Source organism: Rhinopithecus bieti, unplaced genomic scaffold, assembly GCF_001698545.2.
Source record: "Rhinopithecus bieti isolate Rb0 unplaced genomic scaffold, ASM169854v2 scaffold_60909, whole genome shotgun sequence".
Classification (NCBI taxonomy): domain Eukaryota; kingdom Metazoa; phylum Chordata; class Mammalia; order Primates; family Cercopithecidae; genus Rhinopithecus; species Rhinopithecus bieti.
The window spans coordinates 1490244-1508508 of NW_016823619.1; the positions used below are offsets into that span (position 1 = coordinate 1490244).

General features: G+C 55.7%; 1 protein-coding gene across 4 annotated transcripts in view; it reads right to left on the reverse strand.

The window, feature by feature from the left end:
* VIPR2 (vasoactive intestinal peptide receptor 2) overlaps positions 1-18265 on the reverse strand; it is a 108513-nt gene that overhangs the window by 50408 nt on the left and 39840 nt on the right. The window contains exon 1 of one of the 4 annotated variants that reach the window (XM_017861675.1): positions 13393-13759. The exons of the other annotated variants lie outside the window; for them this stretch is intronic. Coding sequence (XP_017717164.1) covers positions 13393-13533 — 141 coding nt within the window. The 5' untranslated portion in view covers positions 13534-13759. Of the gene's footprint in view, positions 1-13392; positions 13760-18265 lie in introns of those variants that run through there. 4 annotated transcript variants of the gene reach the window in all.

Consider the following 18265-nt stretch of genomic DNA (forward strand, 5'->3'; position numbering starts at 1 on the left):
AAAAAAAAAAAAAAAAAAAGGAGTCTGTTATTGGATGCACATTTTGCTTTTTCCCTGCAGTCCAAGTAAGTTTTTCACCATCATCTAACAGAAAACCTTTAACTGTTCGCCAGATTATAGTGTGCACAGGGTGATAGGAACGGGCTTCAGATTCAGTGAGTTCCACTCAGCCCTGGTGGAATTTCCTCTGGAACCATCATATCCATTTTGGATATAAATTTTTAAAAATAATAAAACAACATAGGTTTAAATAATGTAAATGAAAACAAAATTTCCACCAGATCTAAGAAGTTTTCTGTGATCTGCTTCCAAAAGAAGACAATGTACCCCATACATTAGAACTTGGAGACTTAGTTTTGCTTGCTGCATTTTGATGCCACTTTTAAGAATGTTTCTATGAGACAGCAAACATTCTGAATTCATCCTAATTACCTGGTCACCCATTTCCTTTGGGTTTCTAAGGCAGTAGAATAGGCTGTGCTGAAAACAGACAGTCAGACAGACAGACAGGTAGACCTGTAGACAGATAGGCAGATAGGCAGAAAGCCAGACAGACTTGCAGACAGATAAGACAGACAGGCAGGTAGACCTGCTCCCAGATGGACAGAGAGGCAGCTATCATGAAGTGTGGCTCAAGGCCATTCCCAGTGTATCAATGGATCACCGAATGCGTGAACGATTAAATCCTCCCTAATTACATGCACGTGAGGCTAAGTAATTACGCATGGTGTTATATTTGTTTCAGTTGTGACTGGCTTTAAGAATAGAACAGAAGGGCAAGGGCTTCAGTGTTCTAATTCTGGATCTTGGTGGCCACATCCCCACGTCTTCCTGAAGCACCTATCCCTGCCTGTCCCTGGTGCCACCTGTCCTACCTGACCCTGCCCTGCCTCCACCTGCCTGTCACACACACTAATTCCATTGCCGGCCTCGGAGTCTTGACACTCACTCGGCAAGGATCCCAAGCTCTCCCCACTGCTCTGCAGAGCCCCTTCCCCTCATCTTTGTCTGGGTGAGGGAGTCTCCCCCAACTTCATCCAGAGCCTTGTGGCCATGATGGAGAAAGTGCTTCTGTTCCAGTCCCATTTGCAGGGAACCTCAATTGGTGTCCAGCCCCCTTTCTCCCCTAAAACAGTGACCTCAGGTAGTTCCCCTTCTGGGAGCAGTTTCCTCATCCCTAACTGAGTGGGTTGGTCAAGGAGGTGTCTAAGTCCCTTCCAGCTCCATCCTTCCACAAATATCTGACCTGGAGTGACGATAGCAGAGTCCTTCACACAGCACGTGGGCTCAACAGCTTTCCAGCGAGCCACAGGAGCCACAACCTGGGCGGCTACACCTGCTAGCTGGGCCAGGCCTCCTTCTCACCTGCTGTCCCGGGCAATCATGCACAGCCCCGTTCTCTCGAGAGAGGCCAGGTCTTGTGGACACATTTACTGTCACTCCATTCATAACCCAGCCGGGAGGTATGCAGTTTGGTGGGTGACTACCAACATTTGGAAGAGGACAGCACAGAACCTGTGGTTTTGTGAGGTGTCTGCACTCCATCACAATGTGAACTGTGTCCCTAACTGCAGGTCTCAGGCAAACTCGAAGCAAGCCTTTGGGCTAGGCCAAGGGGCTCCTGACTCCATGGCTGGCCGTGCTGGAGCCTGCGTCTGCTGCCGGCAGTGGCTGGGCTGGTGCATGTGAACATTCTCAGGAAACACTCTGATAGAAGCCTTCTTTACCCCTTAGCCCTTGTGGGATGGGCTCTGACAAAGTCTCAGCTTCCCAGCCCACGTCAGTCCCCATCACGCACATCTCCGTCTGGGAAACTGCTTCTTCCAGACCCTTTGTGTAATGATGAACATCTTAACCAGTGCCACCTTGCATAGGGTGCTGTGGGGTGCAGAAGGCAAGGCCGCATCAGCACTCAGACAGCTTCTGTCCTGTCCTTGGTAAACAAGACCAATGCACACCAGGCCAGAGGGGCAAGGGCCGTGCCTCTGAGTTCTGCAGGCAGTCAGGAGACTCTTGGCAGGACCGCACGAGGCATGGGCAGGAGAAGGAGAGTGCTCGGGGTAGGAACTCTGGGAGCACTTAGTGGGTGAAGGGAAATAGCAAGTGATGGGGCAGGCAGCTGGGCACCCTGGAGAGCAGTGCTGCCAGGTGGGGCAGGAACAGCATGGGGCACGAGACAGGACGTAGAGGCCACTAGGGCAGCATTTCATGCCAAGTGACAGCACCCACCCTTGGCCTCTCCCTCCCAGAGTGGCACAATGTGTCCCCTGTTCCTTCTGCCAGGCTTCAGGCTCCTGCAGAGAGGGAGCTGGGGACGGGATTCAGGGCACTCTGCCTGTGCAATGGCAGACAAGGTCAGCGCCTGGTGAGTGTCTGCAGGGCCCCTGGCAGCGCAGCCTCACACTGCAGAATGTGCAGGGTTTGCGCCTCGCATGGGTCCCTGGGGCACGTGGGTTTGTTGCGGGAGTCTCTGCCTTGTGCTGGCATGGAGTGGGACGCAGGGAGGATTTAGGGGCATGGACTCCACCCCTCACTGGAGGCCGCCAGTTGCCAGTCTCAGAGGTAGGAGGTGCCTGTTCTTGCCTTAAAAGTCAAAGGCTGGAGCTTCCTTTTGCTTCTTAAATGTTTTAGACACCATCATAAACCACAGCCTATTTTTGTGGGAAATATTCTCCAAGATGCCACTGCAATATTTTCCAAGGGTATTATGGCCCATGAAAGCTTCTTCCCAAAACTGAGGTGCCATCTCAAGATTCAGGATGAGAACACTGCACCGCGTGAAAGCATTTGCAAGTCGAATTTTTCTTCTTTCAAGTTACTGGCAAATTATCCTTTGAGGACATTTACTCTGAGGATATATCCTTTGGCAAATATCCTGGTGTTGAAGCACCAGATTCTACAAGTCACTCTGCTTAGGAGACTGTCACGACCGTCATCATAATGGTGCAGTGTTCTGCAGTTTACAAAATGAGTTCATGCCGTTCTGGCAACAACCCTGTGAAAGCAACAGATTGAGTCTCACTGCTCCGTTCCCACTACACGAATGAGGCAGGTGGAGAGTTTTGTTTGTTTGTTTGTTTTGAGACGGAGCCTCGCTCTGTCGCCCGGGCTGGAGTGCAGTGGTGAGATCTTGGTTCACTTCAACCTCTGCCTCCCAGGTTTAAGCGATTCTTCTGCTTCAGCCTCCTGAGTAGCTGGAACTACAGGCACGTGCCACCGTGCCCGGCTAACTTTTATATTTTTAGTAGAGACCCGGCTGGTCTCGAACTCCTGACCTTGTGATCCGCCTACCTTGACCTCCCAAAGTGCTGGGATTACAGGTGTGAGCCACCGTGCCTGGCCACATGGTGAGTTTAAGGACACGGCTGTCACGCTGAAGCTGACACCAGGATCGAATCCCATGACACCGTCTCACCAGAGGAAGCCTCCCACCGCGAGAATCCAGAGTTACTCTTTTGTTTCAGGTTTTTTTTTCTTTAGGAGTAACCGGTGATTCCATCTGAAAAGGCCACATGCTGCGGGATTCCAGCCCATGACATTGTGAAAAGGCAGAACCATGGAGCCAGGGCAAAGGTTGGCGGTTGCCAGGGGCTGGGGAAGGAGGGACGAAGAGGCGGAGCACGGGGGAGTTTCAGGGCAGCCAGGACGACCCGTGCGATGCTGTGGTGGCAGGTCCTTGTCATTAGGCCTTTGTCCAAACCCACAGAATGCAAAGAACCAGGAGTGAACCCTAAGTAAACCAGGGACTCCAGTTAACAGTAAGGGGTCAATATTATACCAAAGCCGTCAGTTGTGACAAATGTACAACATTAACCAACATGTTAATAAGAGGCACTGGGCAGTGCGGACTGCACGAGAACCCCTGTACTTTCTGCTTAACTTTTACGTCACCATAAAACTGCTCTAAAAAGTCAATTAACTTGAAAAAGCAGGAGCTGCTAAGTCCAGTGGAGAACTGAGGGATGCCTAGGGTGGTTCCATCTTAAGAATGTGTGTTCCAGTGTGCACCAGGGAGGAGGGCTGAGAACTGCTTTTCCAACAGCAAGGTAAAGCACAGACATGATCTTGACTTGTTTCGCCCGTGGAGTCCTGTGAAAATCAGACCGTGCTGAGCTGGGTTGTGGGGAGGTGCCCTGTTCTGACCCACGCTGGGGACTGTGACATCCCGGAATCCGGAATCCGAAGTGCGCTGAAGAGGCCTTCCCGAAGCAAAAGCTGTGACAGCCTGGATCCTGCGCCATGGCTGCCTGGCTGAGACTGCCACATGGGTTCTGCCCCCAGGAAGGGCTAAGGCTGGGGCCTGCATGGTTCCCCTGAGTCTTCAGGAAAGCGAGAGAGAAGCTCTCAACCTGGGGAATGTCAGTGTGAAGTTTCTTTCCAGGGATGCCCCTCCTCTTTACATGGGCCACCTGGGTGTGGCAGCTGCGCTGATTCTCCATGGCCAGGCATCGTGCCCAGGAGCTAGTCCTGCTGGGTCTCAGCTCTGCCCGCCTCCAAGTGCCTGGGCCAGGACCCTCGGCTCACGGTGCTTGCTTTGCACCCCGTGGGCTGGCACAAAGCCACCACTCCTCAGTGAGTAGCTGACACCCATGTAATAAACACAGAAGTGACACAATTCTCTGAAGCAGCAAAAGTGCATCTTGGAGGCTGGTTGTGACGCCAGCAGTTTGTCTTCAGGTTCTGTGAATAAAACATCAGCTCTCACCCCAAATGGTCGAGAGAAGACTCACACATCCTCACATGAAGAAAACCACACTCTGCCAGGATCCCAATAGTGAGATTCGCTTCCCCAACAAACAATACCCAGGCGGGGGTGCTCCCTATCCTCTCCCTGCTGCCCCCATAATCCAGGCTGCAGCAAGTCCTGGGCAGTGACTGTGGCTGGCTGGGGGCCCCACTAGGTGCTCGTCCGACCCCTGAAGGCACTGAGCCTGAGGGTCTTTTACAGGGGAAGCCGGCAATGAGCTTGAGGTCTTCTGACCTCAAGAACGGTTCTTCCTCTACCTACTAGAGCACAGCATCCATCAGCCTTGACTGTTGCTCAATCCTGACAGAACCTACAGAGGAACCGGCATCTGCAGCAGCACACCGGTACATCAGCACACATGTTGCAGTGCACCTGTACACCTGCGGCAGTACACCTGAACACGTGCACACCCATTGCAGCACACCTGTTCATCTGCACACATGCTGCAGCACACCTGTACACCTGCGGCAGTACACCTGGACACCTGCACACCTGCTGCAGCACACCGGTACATCCGCACACATGCTGCAGCACACTTGTACACCTGCACACCCACTACAGCACACCTGTATACCACACACCTGCTGCAGCGCACCTGTACACCTGCAAGGAGTCAGGACAGTCCCACCATGTTATTCACATCACAGTGATTTTTGCTTGTGTTCACATCGCGGTTTGTTGGGGAAGCTGTAGCTCACTATCAGGATCCTTGGTACTGTTGAGTGGACAGGATAGTGTCTCCCAAGTTGGACTAAGTCCTGACCCGAGTAGGATTTCTTGGAGAAGCCCTGTCTGAGCTGGAGAGGGAATCACACAGTGGTAGCAGCACGGCCTGTACCACACAGTGAAAGCAGTGAGCTCTGGAGTCCATTCAGCAACTCTGGTCACAACCTGGAAACGCTGCTGGGAGAACAATCCCGGTGCCTCCAGGCCTCAGTTCCTCATCTGTGGAAGGGGAATAGTTCCTGTCTGGCAGTGTTGTGCATTAAATTTAGAATTTCATGTGAAGTGCTTAGAACACAGTAAGCCCTTAATAACAATTATTATTATAACTAATGTTATTGGCACGTTCTAGATGTTCAATACATATTAGTGATTTTTGTCAGCAAGGAAACCTGAGACAAGTCTTTATGTGCTTTATAACTCAGGTTTCTCCACCTGTAAGACAACAACAACAACAACAAAAATCTGTTCCACTGTCTCAAAAACTACATGGGACCCTAACAATTATACTTCACTGGCTGTACACTGCATACAGGATGACAGTACGAGGCTGCATTTCTGTGAGAGCAAGGCATTGCACATCTAGAAGATGCTGTGATTAGCAAGCATGGCTGTGGGGAAGGGAGAAGTTACTCATGGAGGGAAAGGAACAGCAAATTAGGACTTAAAAAATTACTGTGGACGAAAGGGGACGGCAAACCAAAAACAAGGCAGGCATCAAAGGAGACTCTCAGCACAGACACGCTGGGACCACGCACAGGGGCCAACCTCCCGCGACCATCGCTAGCCCCAGTGACCCCGGCACAGACACGCTGGGACCACGCACAGGGGCCAACCTCCCGCGACCATCGCTAGCCCCAGTGACCCCGGCACAGACACGCTGGGACCACGCACAGGGGCCAACCTCCCGCGACCATCGCTAGCCCCAGTGACCCCGGCACAGACACGCTGGGACCACGCACAGGGGCCAACCTCCCGCGACCATCGCTAGCCCCAGTGACCCCGGCACAGACACGCTGGGACCACGCACAGGGGCCAACCTCCCGCGACCATCGCTAGCCCCAGTGACCCCGGCACAGACACGCTGGGACCACGCACAGGGGCCAACCTCCCGCGACCATCGCTAGCCCCAGTGACCCCGGCACAGACACGCTGGGACCACGCACAGGGGCCAACCTCCCGCGACCATCGCTAGCCCCAGTGACCCCGGCACAGACACGCTGGGACCACGCACAGGGGCCAACCTCCCGCGACCATCGCTAGCCCCAGTGACCCCGGCACAGACACGCTGGGACCACGCACAGGGGCCAACCTCCCGCGACCATCGCTAGCCCCAGTGACCCCGGCACAGACACGCTGGGACCACGCACAGGGGCCAACCTCCCGCGACCATCGCTAGCCCCAGTGACCCCGGCACAGACACGCTGGGACCACGCACAGGGGCCAACCTCCCGCGACCATCGCTAGCCCCAGTGACCCCGGCACAGACACGCTGGGACCACGCACAGGGGCCAACCTCCCGCGACCATCGCTAGCCCCAGTGACCCCGGCACAGACACGCTGGGACCACGCACAGGGGCCAACCTCCCGCGACCATCGCTAGCCCCAGTGACCCCGGCACAGACACGCTGGGACCACGCACAGGGGCCAACCTCCCGCGACCATCGCTAGCCCCAGTGACCCCGGCACAGACACGCTGGGACCACGCACAGGGGCCAACCTCCCGCGACCATCGCTAGCCCCAGTGACCCCGGCACAGACACGCTGGGACCACGCACAGGGGCCAACCTCCCGCGACCATCGCTAGCCCCAGTGACCCCGGCACAGACACGCTGGGACCACGCACAGGGGCCAACCTCCCGCGACCATCGCTAGCCCCAGTGACCCCGGCACAGACACGCTGGGACCACGCACAGGGGCCAACCTCCCGCGACCATCGCTAGCCCCAGTGACCCCGGCACAGACACGCTGGGACCACGCACAGGGGCCAACCTCCCGCGACCATCGCTATGCCCAGTGACCCCGGCACAGACACGCTGGGACCACGCACAGGGGCCAACCTCCCGCGACCATCGCTAGCCCCAGTGACCCCGGCACAGACACGCTGGGACCACGCACAGGGGCCAACCTCCCGCGACCATCGCTATGCCCAGTGACCCCGGCACAGACACGCTGGGACCACGCACAGGGGCCAACCTCCCGCGACCATCGCTAGCCCCAGTGACCCCGGCACAGACACGCTGGGACCACGCACAGAGGCCACTTCCTGTGACCATTTTACCAAACCGGCAAAGCCTGGATTCCTTGGGAATCTACTTCGCCCCAGGAGCTCTGTAGAAGCATCGAATTGTGGTTTACGGAACTGGAGCAACACAAGTGAGGTGAATAGAGGGCTTTGCGCACAAAGTGGAAGATAAGGACTGATGTCTCGACTGCTCCTGCGAATCCCCTGCCCGTGGATGAGTCTGTGGCTGCCCCTTCTGAGCCGTGTCCCCTTATGGTAAAGTGTGGTCATGCAGCATCTTACCCCATGGGATGGCTGGGGGTTGAATGAGCTGGTCCATGCAGAGTTCAGCATGGTGCCAGGTGCTCTGTGAACCCTCAATAATTTATGCTATTTGGCGTGATATGATGATGAAAAGAATTTTTATAACGGAAGGGATGTGAAAGGATGTGTAATCCCACAACTGCAGCCCTCCTTGCTTCCTTTGCACACGCCTACCTCGCAGGGGGACCAGGGCAAGCCTCGCCCTGCACATCACTCCTCACACACTCCCGTTCCCCCATCAGCATCAGCAGTGGGGGGACGAGGGGCCACGAGACCTGCCTTGCCTCCTCCCATGGTTCCTGGGACGCAAGCACTGGTCAGTGCCACAGGAGGAGGCTGGAACACTCAGAGCTGCAGCTGGGAGCCTGCCTGGCCCGGGAGGCTGCCTCCCAGTCAGCTGTCCTCCTTCCACGGGCCTGAGCAGTTAGAAAAGCCACCTGGGCCAGGGGCGGGGATCATGCCTGTAATCCCAACACTTTGGGAGGCTGAGGCACGCGGATCATCTGAGGCCAGGAATCTGTACTAAAAATACAAAAATTGGCCAGGCTGGTGGCGCACATCTGTGGTCCCAGCTACTCGGGAGGCTGAGGCACAAGAATCGCTTGAACCTGGGAGGCGGAGGTTGCAGTGAGCTGAGATTATGCCACTGAACTCCTGGGCAGCGGTTAGTCCCTCAGAAACAGAGGAGAGAACCTCCCGGGGCTTTCCTGTGAAGACAGTCAGATGCTGACGTGAGAGTTTCCCACCTGCACAGCCTGCCTTCCTCCGCCTGAGCCATGGACTCTGCAGGCTGAGCCTGCTTTAAGCAAAAGGACACGGCAATGGACGGCTGGGGCCCAGGGTGAAATCGGTGAATCTGACACTCATGAAGCTAAGAGCGCCGGGTGCGATGGGAGCGGGTCTTACCCTGTCCCCTCCAGACAGGCCCAGCCACCATGCTCTAATCTGAGGTGAGAAGGAGGAGACAGTGACCTGAGTACCCCATTTACCCTCTCTGGGATTTTCTCCTCAGGATGACAGGGTGAGGAGGGTTTCTGGGTTCTGGTCTGCCACTGCCTTTGAGCTATTTATCTTCAAATATTCATTTCCTTTCCCATTTTAAACTGAAGAGTCTTGACTCATTCCCGATTGCACAGCCTCCGGCATCAAAATAACTTGAACCAAATCACCAAAATAACCTCGTTCCATGAGCAACTTCGGGATGTTTTTTGGGAGGAGTCTGTTTTCTTTTCTTTTCTTTTTTTTGAGTCGGAGTCTCACTCTGTCGCCCAGGCTGGAGTGCAGTGGTGCGATCTCAGCTCACTGCAAGCTCCGCCTCCCGGGTTCTGCTGTTTTCACTGAGGTTTGTGTGTCTACCAGAGGGAGATGGTTGATGTTTGCAACCTGGCTTTCTGCTTGGAAGGGCTGTGGGTTGGCGTCTTGGAGTCCTGGGCCCTGGACGTCTCATGGGCCTGGTGCGGGGCGGTGGCACGGGCTGCCAGCAAGAGCTGCCTCCCTTCTGCTCTCAAGACTCAGGCGTTGGGAGCACAGGCGGTGACTGTTGTTGCCCGCACACGCATGTGAGTGTGCAGCCTCTCCGGGGAGAGTGGGTGACCCGGGGGAGTCAAGGCAGGTGGAACAAGCCAGACCCATTCAAGCAGCAGAGATGCTGAGAGATGTGGTCCTGCGGGGGCTGGTGGGGCAGAAAACATTTCTTCAAGACACTGGCAGTTACTGGAGGAAGGTGAGAGGTAAACATCATTTTATTTCAAAAAACACTGTGGACTTTGAGAGCTTTGTGTGCTCATTTGCTTTTCCTTAGGTCGAGACTGAAAACGTCAACACAGGCGGCTGGTCTCGTCTGCCTTCTTAGAGGTCATCCTTGAGGGAATGGGAAACTCAGACCAACTGTGTTTTAAGAAGCGCCCTTTAGTAGAAGTCAGGGCAGGCACCGCAGCTCCACGCTCACTTTCGAGGGTGCTGGCGGGTGTGGCTGGGGCTTACTCTCACGGCCGGAAGAGAGGAGCCTCTGCACCTCACTCAGGAGACTTTTAAAAAACGTCTTATTTCTCACAAAAACAACCACTTCCCTGGGCTGAAAACTCCCCTAGAGTCTGTCATTGCAGCGCCAGGCTCAGGATCCAAGATGGGAATGAGGAGCTGTTCCACCCACAACAAGCAGGTGGCCAGAGCGTCCCTGGGTCTGGAGGTGGGAGACCCCACAGCGTCCCTGGGTCCAGACATGAGAGACCCCACAGTGCTCCTGGGTCTGGACACGGGAGACGGCTCGCAGAGGTCCCTCGGGTCCGGAGAGGGAGAGGCCCTGCAGAGTCCCTGGGTCCGGACGAGGGAGAGCCCGCTGCCAGAGTCCCTGGGTCCGGAGAGGGGGGAGAGGCCACTGCCAGCGTCCCTGGGTCTCCTGGACAGCGGCCACCCTGTGCCCAGTACTGACGGGCGCCCCTCGTGACCCCCCTTTCAGGGCTGGTGGTCAGGTCTGGGTGATGGAAAGGGAGCAGGAAGCTGAAGGGTAGGATGGGGAGCAGGCTCGCATCTGTGAGGGGAAAGTCTGCTTTGACCTCTCAAGGAAAGGCTCAATTTTTAGTGGAATGATTTCCAAATCATTTAAGAGGCCCCAAGGGGAGAGATGCAGAGGAGGGGATGGTCTCTCACGGCAGCCCTGATCTCATTCTCCACAGAGGAGGCTCCTCCCCTCTGCTCCACCCCAGGGGGGCCAGGGCCTCGCCTCTGTCATCTGGGACGAGAAACCTGTGGCTTCACTTCCAGACTCAGCAGAGGAAGAGGCCACGGGGTTCCCGATGAGCACATGGAAACTCGCTCCTCCAATCTTGCTGTCTGAGGAATGGGGACATTGTTTAGACACAGGACAGAGAGTGCCCAAGGCCCACGGAAAGTTGTACCCATGGCTGCTGCTGACATCAGCCACTAGCTAAGCTCAGGACTCAGGAGCCCTTGGAGCCCCTGACCCGTCAGCCAGGGCTGACACTCAGGAGCCAGAGCTGCTGGGAGGCCCAGGCATGGCCACGTGCACAGGCACCGCTCTCCCTGGGCAAGCAGCAGAGACATCCTTGGGTGGCGTCCTGTTCTTCCTCTGAAGACGGGCTGGTTTCCCAGGGAAGAGTGTGCACTGCTGTTACCCCAAGTGAGCCTGCAGTGATAATTGCAGTGTGATTTCGCAGCTTCTTTGCAGGGTGGCATCCAGCTCTGGTGGTGAGATTTTAAAGAAGAAGATCCTGTGTGTACAGGGCTGTGAGGCAGACAGCCGGTAATCAGTGCGACTTCATGCCATGCCACGCACCTTATTTTAAGCCACGTGTTTCCTTTGTGGTGTGTCTGAGTTAGACGGAGAACTGATTTTCCTTTAAAACCCAAACATGACATTTCTGAAGTACAGAAACAGACATTTGGAGATTTTTATCCCATTGAGACCTAGTTCATGCATAGAGTTTAGGATTTAAAAAGGCAACTGACCTAGGAAGTGAGGGCCTTTGCTTTGCTACCAAATATTCATACTACTTTGCTTTAAAACATGTGCCTGGCAGATCTCCTGAACCTAGTCCCAAGGAGACATCAGACAGCCCCCGGCAAAGCCGCTTTGTGGAATGAGAGGGCTGAGGTCTCTGAGGGCGTCACGGCCACGAAGACGGAGAGGGGCTGGGGAGCCACCACAACCACACACGGCGCACTATCCCGGCCTGGAGTCTGAAATCAGAGCCGAGGCAGCAAATCAGACAGCGTTAGTGAAAATGGACATTTCCTAAATCTGATGACACTACTGAAGTGACTTAAGAGACCAGCCCTGCTTTTAGGGGACTCCCTAACATTTAAGGGGCGAAAGGCGTGTGTGTGTAGCCCACCCTCGAATGACTGTGTGCTACACACACCCAGTGTGAGGGCCGGGCAAACGCTCACAGCCGGGGACGGGGCTCACAGTCGGGGAACCTGGCCCTGTTCTTGCAACTAACTTCAAAACAGCTTTTAAGAAAGATATGGCAGAAAGAAAGTGACATCTGAGTTTCCTCATTGTGCTGACAAAGTCTGGGCTTCAAAGGCAAAGCTTGTATAAATTTAAGTGATATTTTTAGTACTTAAAATTTGATTTTTGTAAATATAAAACCAATATATTCTTATATTTGAAAAAGCAGAAAATAGAGCAAAAGGACTATTAAGAGGGAGAACAAGAGTGTTACCGGGAGCCCCAGACTCAAGGCCCTGCTGTTCTGCCTCATCGGCCGCTATCCCGCCCACGGTGGTCTCCATAAGCCCCCTGCTCCCATACAGGTTCCAAATCACACTGACGTGACAGGTGGTGCCTGACAGGCAGTAGGTGAATCCCTTCAAAACTCTTCCTTCTCTCTTTGTTTTTCTTTTAAGTCTTTCACAGACCTCCCTAGAACCCTGAATGGTGCGTTTCCACACTTTCTTCAATTCAGTTGTTTCTTAGGACCATAAATGCTGAGTCCCGGAGCATGTGCTGTGTGTCCTGGAGGGGCCAGTGTGGTGTGCGGTGGACAATCTGGAGGCTCCCGGGGGCTCCGGGCAACAAGCTGCAGGGTGCGCACCTTCTCGGAACCAGCGCCCCCGCCCCACCCACCTGTGGGGCCCAGGAGCCAGCTGCTGGGTGCCCAAGCCGAACATCTGCCAGCCACATACAGACCTCCCCTTAGGGGAGCAGCAGGGAGGCTGGACCCTTCCCCAGAGCAGAATGCCAGGGGTCCTGTCCAAGGCTGCCCAAGCCCAGAGACAGCCCTCCTATCCATCGAGTCCGGGAGAGTTTCAACCCCTGCCCGGGCCACACACTCCTTCACGCAGAGCCTGGTGTGCAGACCCTGCTGCCTTGGATGGCCCGTGCTGTGCCAGGCACGTACCTCCCTCCTCCGGCATCGGCCAGAAGTGCCTGGCGCACCCTGGTGGCCGCGGTGCTGGTGTTTCCTGCGGGTCCCCGTCCTGCACTGCACATCATCCCGGTGTGCTCCTCCGTCCTTCCACCTTCCTGACCACGTGGGCCTCTAATTCCTTCGCCTTCATCTCCCTCCCGTTAGGAGAATCTTCCCTAGCGGATTCCTTTAGAACTTAAAGAACTTGGAGACCCAATCGCCGTCCCTGGGCACCAGTGTATCTGTGCATTTCCTTCTTAACCTCCTTCCCTGGTCCCGTATCTCCTTTGGCCCTGAAAAGACTCATCCATTTATTTGGAAAGTATGACGCATCACATGCACAGATTAAAACTAAACAGCAGAAAAGTGCTCATAATCCTGTCTGGTTGTGCCAGGTGACTGCTGAATGATTTCTGCCTGTGGCCAGATTTCTGCCCCTGCCTGAGGTCAATCTCGTGGCCCCTGCAACAGCCACAGGTCCAGCTTTCGTCCTGATCCACCTTGGGATGCTTCTGCAGTACTGTGTCCGTGGCCGAGCCCACCCTGTCTGTGGCTGCCTTGCCGTCCCCTTTCCCATCACTCGATGAGCCAGTGCCCTCGTGGCTGGCACCTGTTGGGCACCTGCTGGGCCTGAGGACCATGAGGGGAGGCTTCCTTTGGAAACGCTGCTGCTCTCAGAGGTGATTTGGGGCAGGCTGCTCTGGGGGTCTCTGCCAGGCTCCTCCTGGCACCGTGGGAGGCTGGTATGTCCTTGCAGGGCTGCAGGAGGGTTGGCGGGATGACCAGATGGGGCCTCCCACAAAGGCGCCCGCAGTGCCAGCTGCTGTGATCTTTGTCGCCAGGGATGGGAGCCCTGGGGAGTGAAGTGTGCCATCAGTGGAACGAGTCACCACAGGGGCCTGAGTGCTGGAGCAGGGCACAGGCTTATTTTTAGGGATGTGGCGTAACATGGAAGAAATGCATGCACTTGAAGCACGGGAAGGCCGAAATGCCAAACAGTTCTCGTGACTAAATTTAGCAGACGTGCTCTTTATGTAAGAATGGAGTTAACAAGTATGTGACACAGAAGACTTACGGGAGCTGGCCACTCCGCGTGCCCACCATGGTGTGCTGCTGGGGCCGTTCCCGGGTACACCACGCTCCGCCCCGGCCGCCTCCACCACAGAAGCAACGGCAGGGGCTGTGAGTGCACAGGGTCTTAGAGGTTCGACTGCGCTACCCCTGCCTGACCCTGACTCTAGGAGGGAGGCCCCCACTCCGTGCTGTTTCACGGTGCCTGAGATGAAATTCAAATCACCAAGAATCCCCGCTCCCTTTGGGCTTTTGACACAAAGTGTGCTTTTCAGTGCCTTGTTTCAAGAAGCACAGGCTTGAAGAGGCACCTTTCAGAAGCTGAAGAAGCAATTCTAGCCCGTTGGGATGCACAGACCGAGATTCATGGGTCTGATCCCAGGAGTGGGACAGGGCGGGCACAGGGCTTTGTGCAACATCACTCAGCCATCAGTGAGTGACAACTGGGCGGATTCTCAGGCCTGGAATGATGAGGCCAAGGCTTCTGGCCTCTCGTGCAAGGATTCCAGGCTCTGACTCCGACTGGCATCAGCTGGGAATGTGCTAGAAAGGCAGGGTCTCAGGCCCCACACAGACCCACTGGGCCAGAGCCCGTACCACGATGAGTCCCAGGAGCTCCTCAGTGGCCTCTTGGAAGCCTGAGCCCCGCCGGGGTGACTGGAATCCCCAGCCTCACACCAGCCCTGCTGGCCGCTGCTGCTCCCATCCTCTGCCTGAGCCGTTCTGTTTTCCACACAACGGGAACCCCAGCCCCCAACCCATCAGCGCAGAAGGGATGTGATGGGATGAAGGGCAGGGCAGGGCAGGGCAGGGCGGTTGGGCCCCAGCACACAGCTCGGGGAGCCTCCCACGTTTGGTGATCCCGAGCCCTCAGTCTGCTGGGAGAACTGTGGCTTACAGGGAAGTGTGGGTGGGAAAGGGGAGAGGAGCAGCGGTGGAGGGCAAGGGCTGAAGCCATTGCTCCTTGATACACCGTGGGATGAAATCCTTTTCTCAGTGAAGACCTAAGACTCCCTCAGGCCTGAAAGCTGGTCTCGGCAGGAGGAGGACACAGACGGGAAGACCTCGGATATGGAGACTGATCCCTGGCTGGCGTACCTGCTTCAGGATCTGACTGCAGCAGGTGAGACCCCAAATAAAGGCCCAGACCACAGCCACGGCCCATACAGCCCGCAGGCCCTGGGTCCGGAGGAGATGCAGCTGCTCAGCAGCGCCCAGGGCTGCCCCAGAGCCCTCTGGTCCCCAGAGCCCTTCTCCTCCCAGGGGCTCCCACACCCACATCTCTGCTGATTCCCTCACACATGTAGACAAGTCTGTGGCTTCTGTGGAGGCTATTTTTTTTTCTCAAATTTAATTAATTTTGAAAACAATGAACAATAATGATTACACACACAACACCCAGGGCAGACTTTGGCCCTGTGCAAGCAGGAAACACAACTAAAAACGTGAATCTGGGAAGCAAGTGGGCACTGACGGGACGAAGCATGAGCTCTGGGCAGGAGGAACGCTGTTCAGTTCAGCTCCCAGGCAGTCCCGCGCTCGCTGGAGGGCAGAGCCGGCCCAGGGCCGTGCACGTCCGCCCCACGCCTGCCTGGGGCCTGTTCTGGCGCTTGCAGCCTCCAGAACGCCCTGCGCTGTGCCGTCGCCTCATCTTGGAAACAACGAGTCCCTAACCAACCAAGTATTCAAAGTATTCAAAGACCAGAAACTGCAACAGGAAGAAAAATTATTCATTTTGGTTTCGTGCCATCCTTTTCCTTGCTTTCTCACTTTAAAATATTTTGACTTTCTAATCCCTTAGCAGTGAATATGTACTTATAATATTTGCAGAATCTCTGAAATGTTTAATTAAGAAGAAAAATAGTCCTTCAGACTAAACAGCAAAGCATCAGGGGATCACAGAGCAACGGTGCTCACGCAGCCAGGGTTTAATTACAGCCCTTGATGAGGGACCAGTGGACCCAGAAGAGCCTGCCACGTGTCCCTGGGATGCCTCCCAGGGTGTGGCCGGGGGAGACGGGAGATAAGAAGCTTGGGCATGACTCTGTGAGCTGACATTGCCACAGCAGGCGGTGGCTGTCACTGCCTCCCAGATCCACGTCACTCTCCATGACCCAGGCCGGGGCTCAGAACAGAGGTTCCCAGGGAATGCTTATTCATGGAGTGAATAAAGGAAGGAGAGAAGGAACAAAGGAGCATCAGGCCCAGGCCTCCTGACGGAGCCTGCACATATGGGGCTCTGGGTGACGCTGCTGGGGGTCTTGGTCTCTGCTCTTCACCAGCACCTCTGTCCTAATGTCTCCCAGGCACGGCTGCCAGCCAGGTGCAGACAAAGACAAAGACTCAGAGGTGGTGCCTCCAACACACCGGGGATCCCACCTGGACCTTGAAATCCCCCCCAGGCTACAGAAGCCCCCGAGACCCCTGGCTGCTCCCTTTCCTATGGAAGCCTGGGGCAGACGGTGTTGTCACTGCTGTGATTTCACACGCCGGAGCCAGCTGTCAGCCACGGTGTGCGACGACAGAGGCCCCAATGTCCCCCCTCTCCCTGGCTGAGCTGGGTGTAGCCATGCGCCCCAGGACCTTCCTGAGGACCTTCCTCAAGGGCTCACAGCCATGTGCACCAGAGCTGGGCCCGCAACACTCAACTCAGTCTTCTCTCAACTCCACTGGAAGCCATGGGGGACAGCGCATCTTAGACGGGCCCACAGGTCAATGCAGTCCCCAGCCGGGTGGCTCCTCCAGGTGCCTTCAACCCACTCAGGGAGGGCGGTGGGGCCAGGCGCTGTCCTGACCAGATGGCAACAAGCAGACTGCATAGGAATCAGACTGACCAGGGCCTGGCTGTGGCTGCTCACCAGTGGGGAGCACACCTCACCACTCCCCTAAGCCTCAGCTTCTCTACTCATGCAGTGAGTTGTTTTCAAGCCTAACTGAAGTTAACACAGACAGTAACACCCGCCAACATCAGCCGCCACCACCTTATCCACTGGTCATGTGATGTGGTTTGCCTGTGTCCCCACCCAAATCTCATCTTGAACTGTAGCTCCCATGATTCCGACGTGTTGTGGGAGGGACTCAGTGGGAGGGAACTGAGTCATGGGGGCGGCTTCCCCGGACTATTCCTGTGGATGCGAATGGGTCTCATGAGGGACTGATGGTTTGATAAGGGGTTTCCCCTTTCGCTTGACTCTCATTCTCTCTTCTGCCTGCTGCCATGGAAGACCTGCCTTTTACCTTCTGCCATGATTGTGAGGCCCCCTCAGCCACACGGAGCTGTGAGTCCATCAAAGCTCTGTTTCTTATAAATTACCCAGTCTCAGGTACATCTTTACCAGCAGTGTGGAAACGAACTAATATACCAGGGTCAGGAGTTTTATCTTCCAGTTGTTGGGATATTGGTCACTGCATAAGATACTTCCTTTCCTAGGGTTTAATAATTTGGTGAGGAGAGAACTGGCTTAGAGTTGCCAATCTTAGAGAAGTGAGCAAAGGAAGCCACTGGGAGAAAGTTGGGCTCATTCTCCCAAGAGGCAGCCAGGCAGCATTGCCACCATCCCCTGGGGACCCCCAGGGCAGAAGCCACACCTTCAGGAGGGGCAGGTGGAGCAGGGTCAGGGCAAGAGGTGATCGGCCCACGAGCTGATGGTTTCGCCGGGAATTCTGTGGGCTTGCGGGAGAAAGTTTGCATGTAGGGAGCACGACCCTTCCTGGGGCTCCTTAGAGCAGCCTCCAGTGCATTCCCTGCCCCCTGCCTCGCTCGTGCAGGGAGCACCCTCCTCACACACCTCTGGCTGCGGGTTGGCAGGGTGCTGGGCACCCACACGGTGCTGCCAGGGCTGCAGGGAAGGACGGAGGTCTGTCTGCTGATAAACCACAGGCCAGTGTTGCGGAGAGTGAGCCCTTGGGAAGAGCAGCCGCCTGAGGCAGGGCTGGGGAAGTTGGCACAGATGGACCGGAGCAGAGCTTAAGGCCACACATCCCACACTCAGGAGAAACATCCTCATTACTGAAACATCACAGCCTTGCAGAAGGGTTCGCAGTGGACATAACGCCTGAGAGCCCCAGGTCACTGCAGCAAGTTTGTGCAGCCCAGATGGGGGGTCCCCAACTCACCCTGGGACCCCTGCTCCCAGACGCCTCCCGGCCGAGGACAAGCCGGGTCTCTTAGCTTGAAAAGACACCCTAATTGTGGTCACATCGCCTGCTGCAGGCTCAGGGCTCAGGAAACCATGGCACTGGCTTCTCAATGCCCCAGAATGTGGCAAAATCTTAAATGGGACAAGAAATCCAAATGCAGAA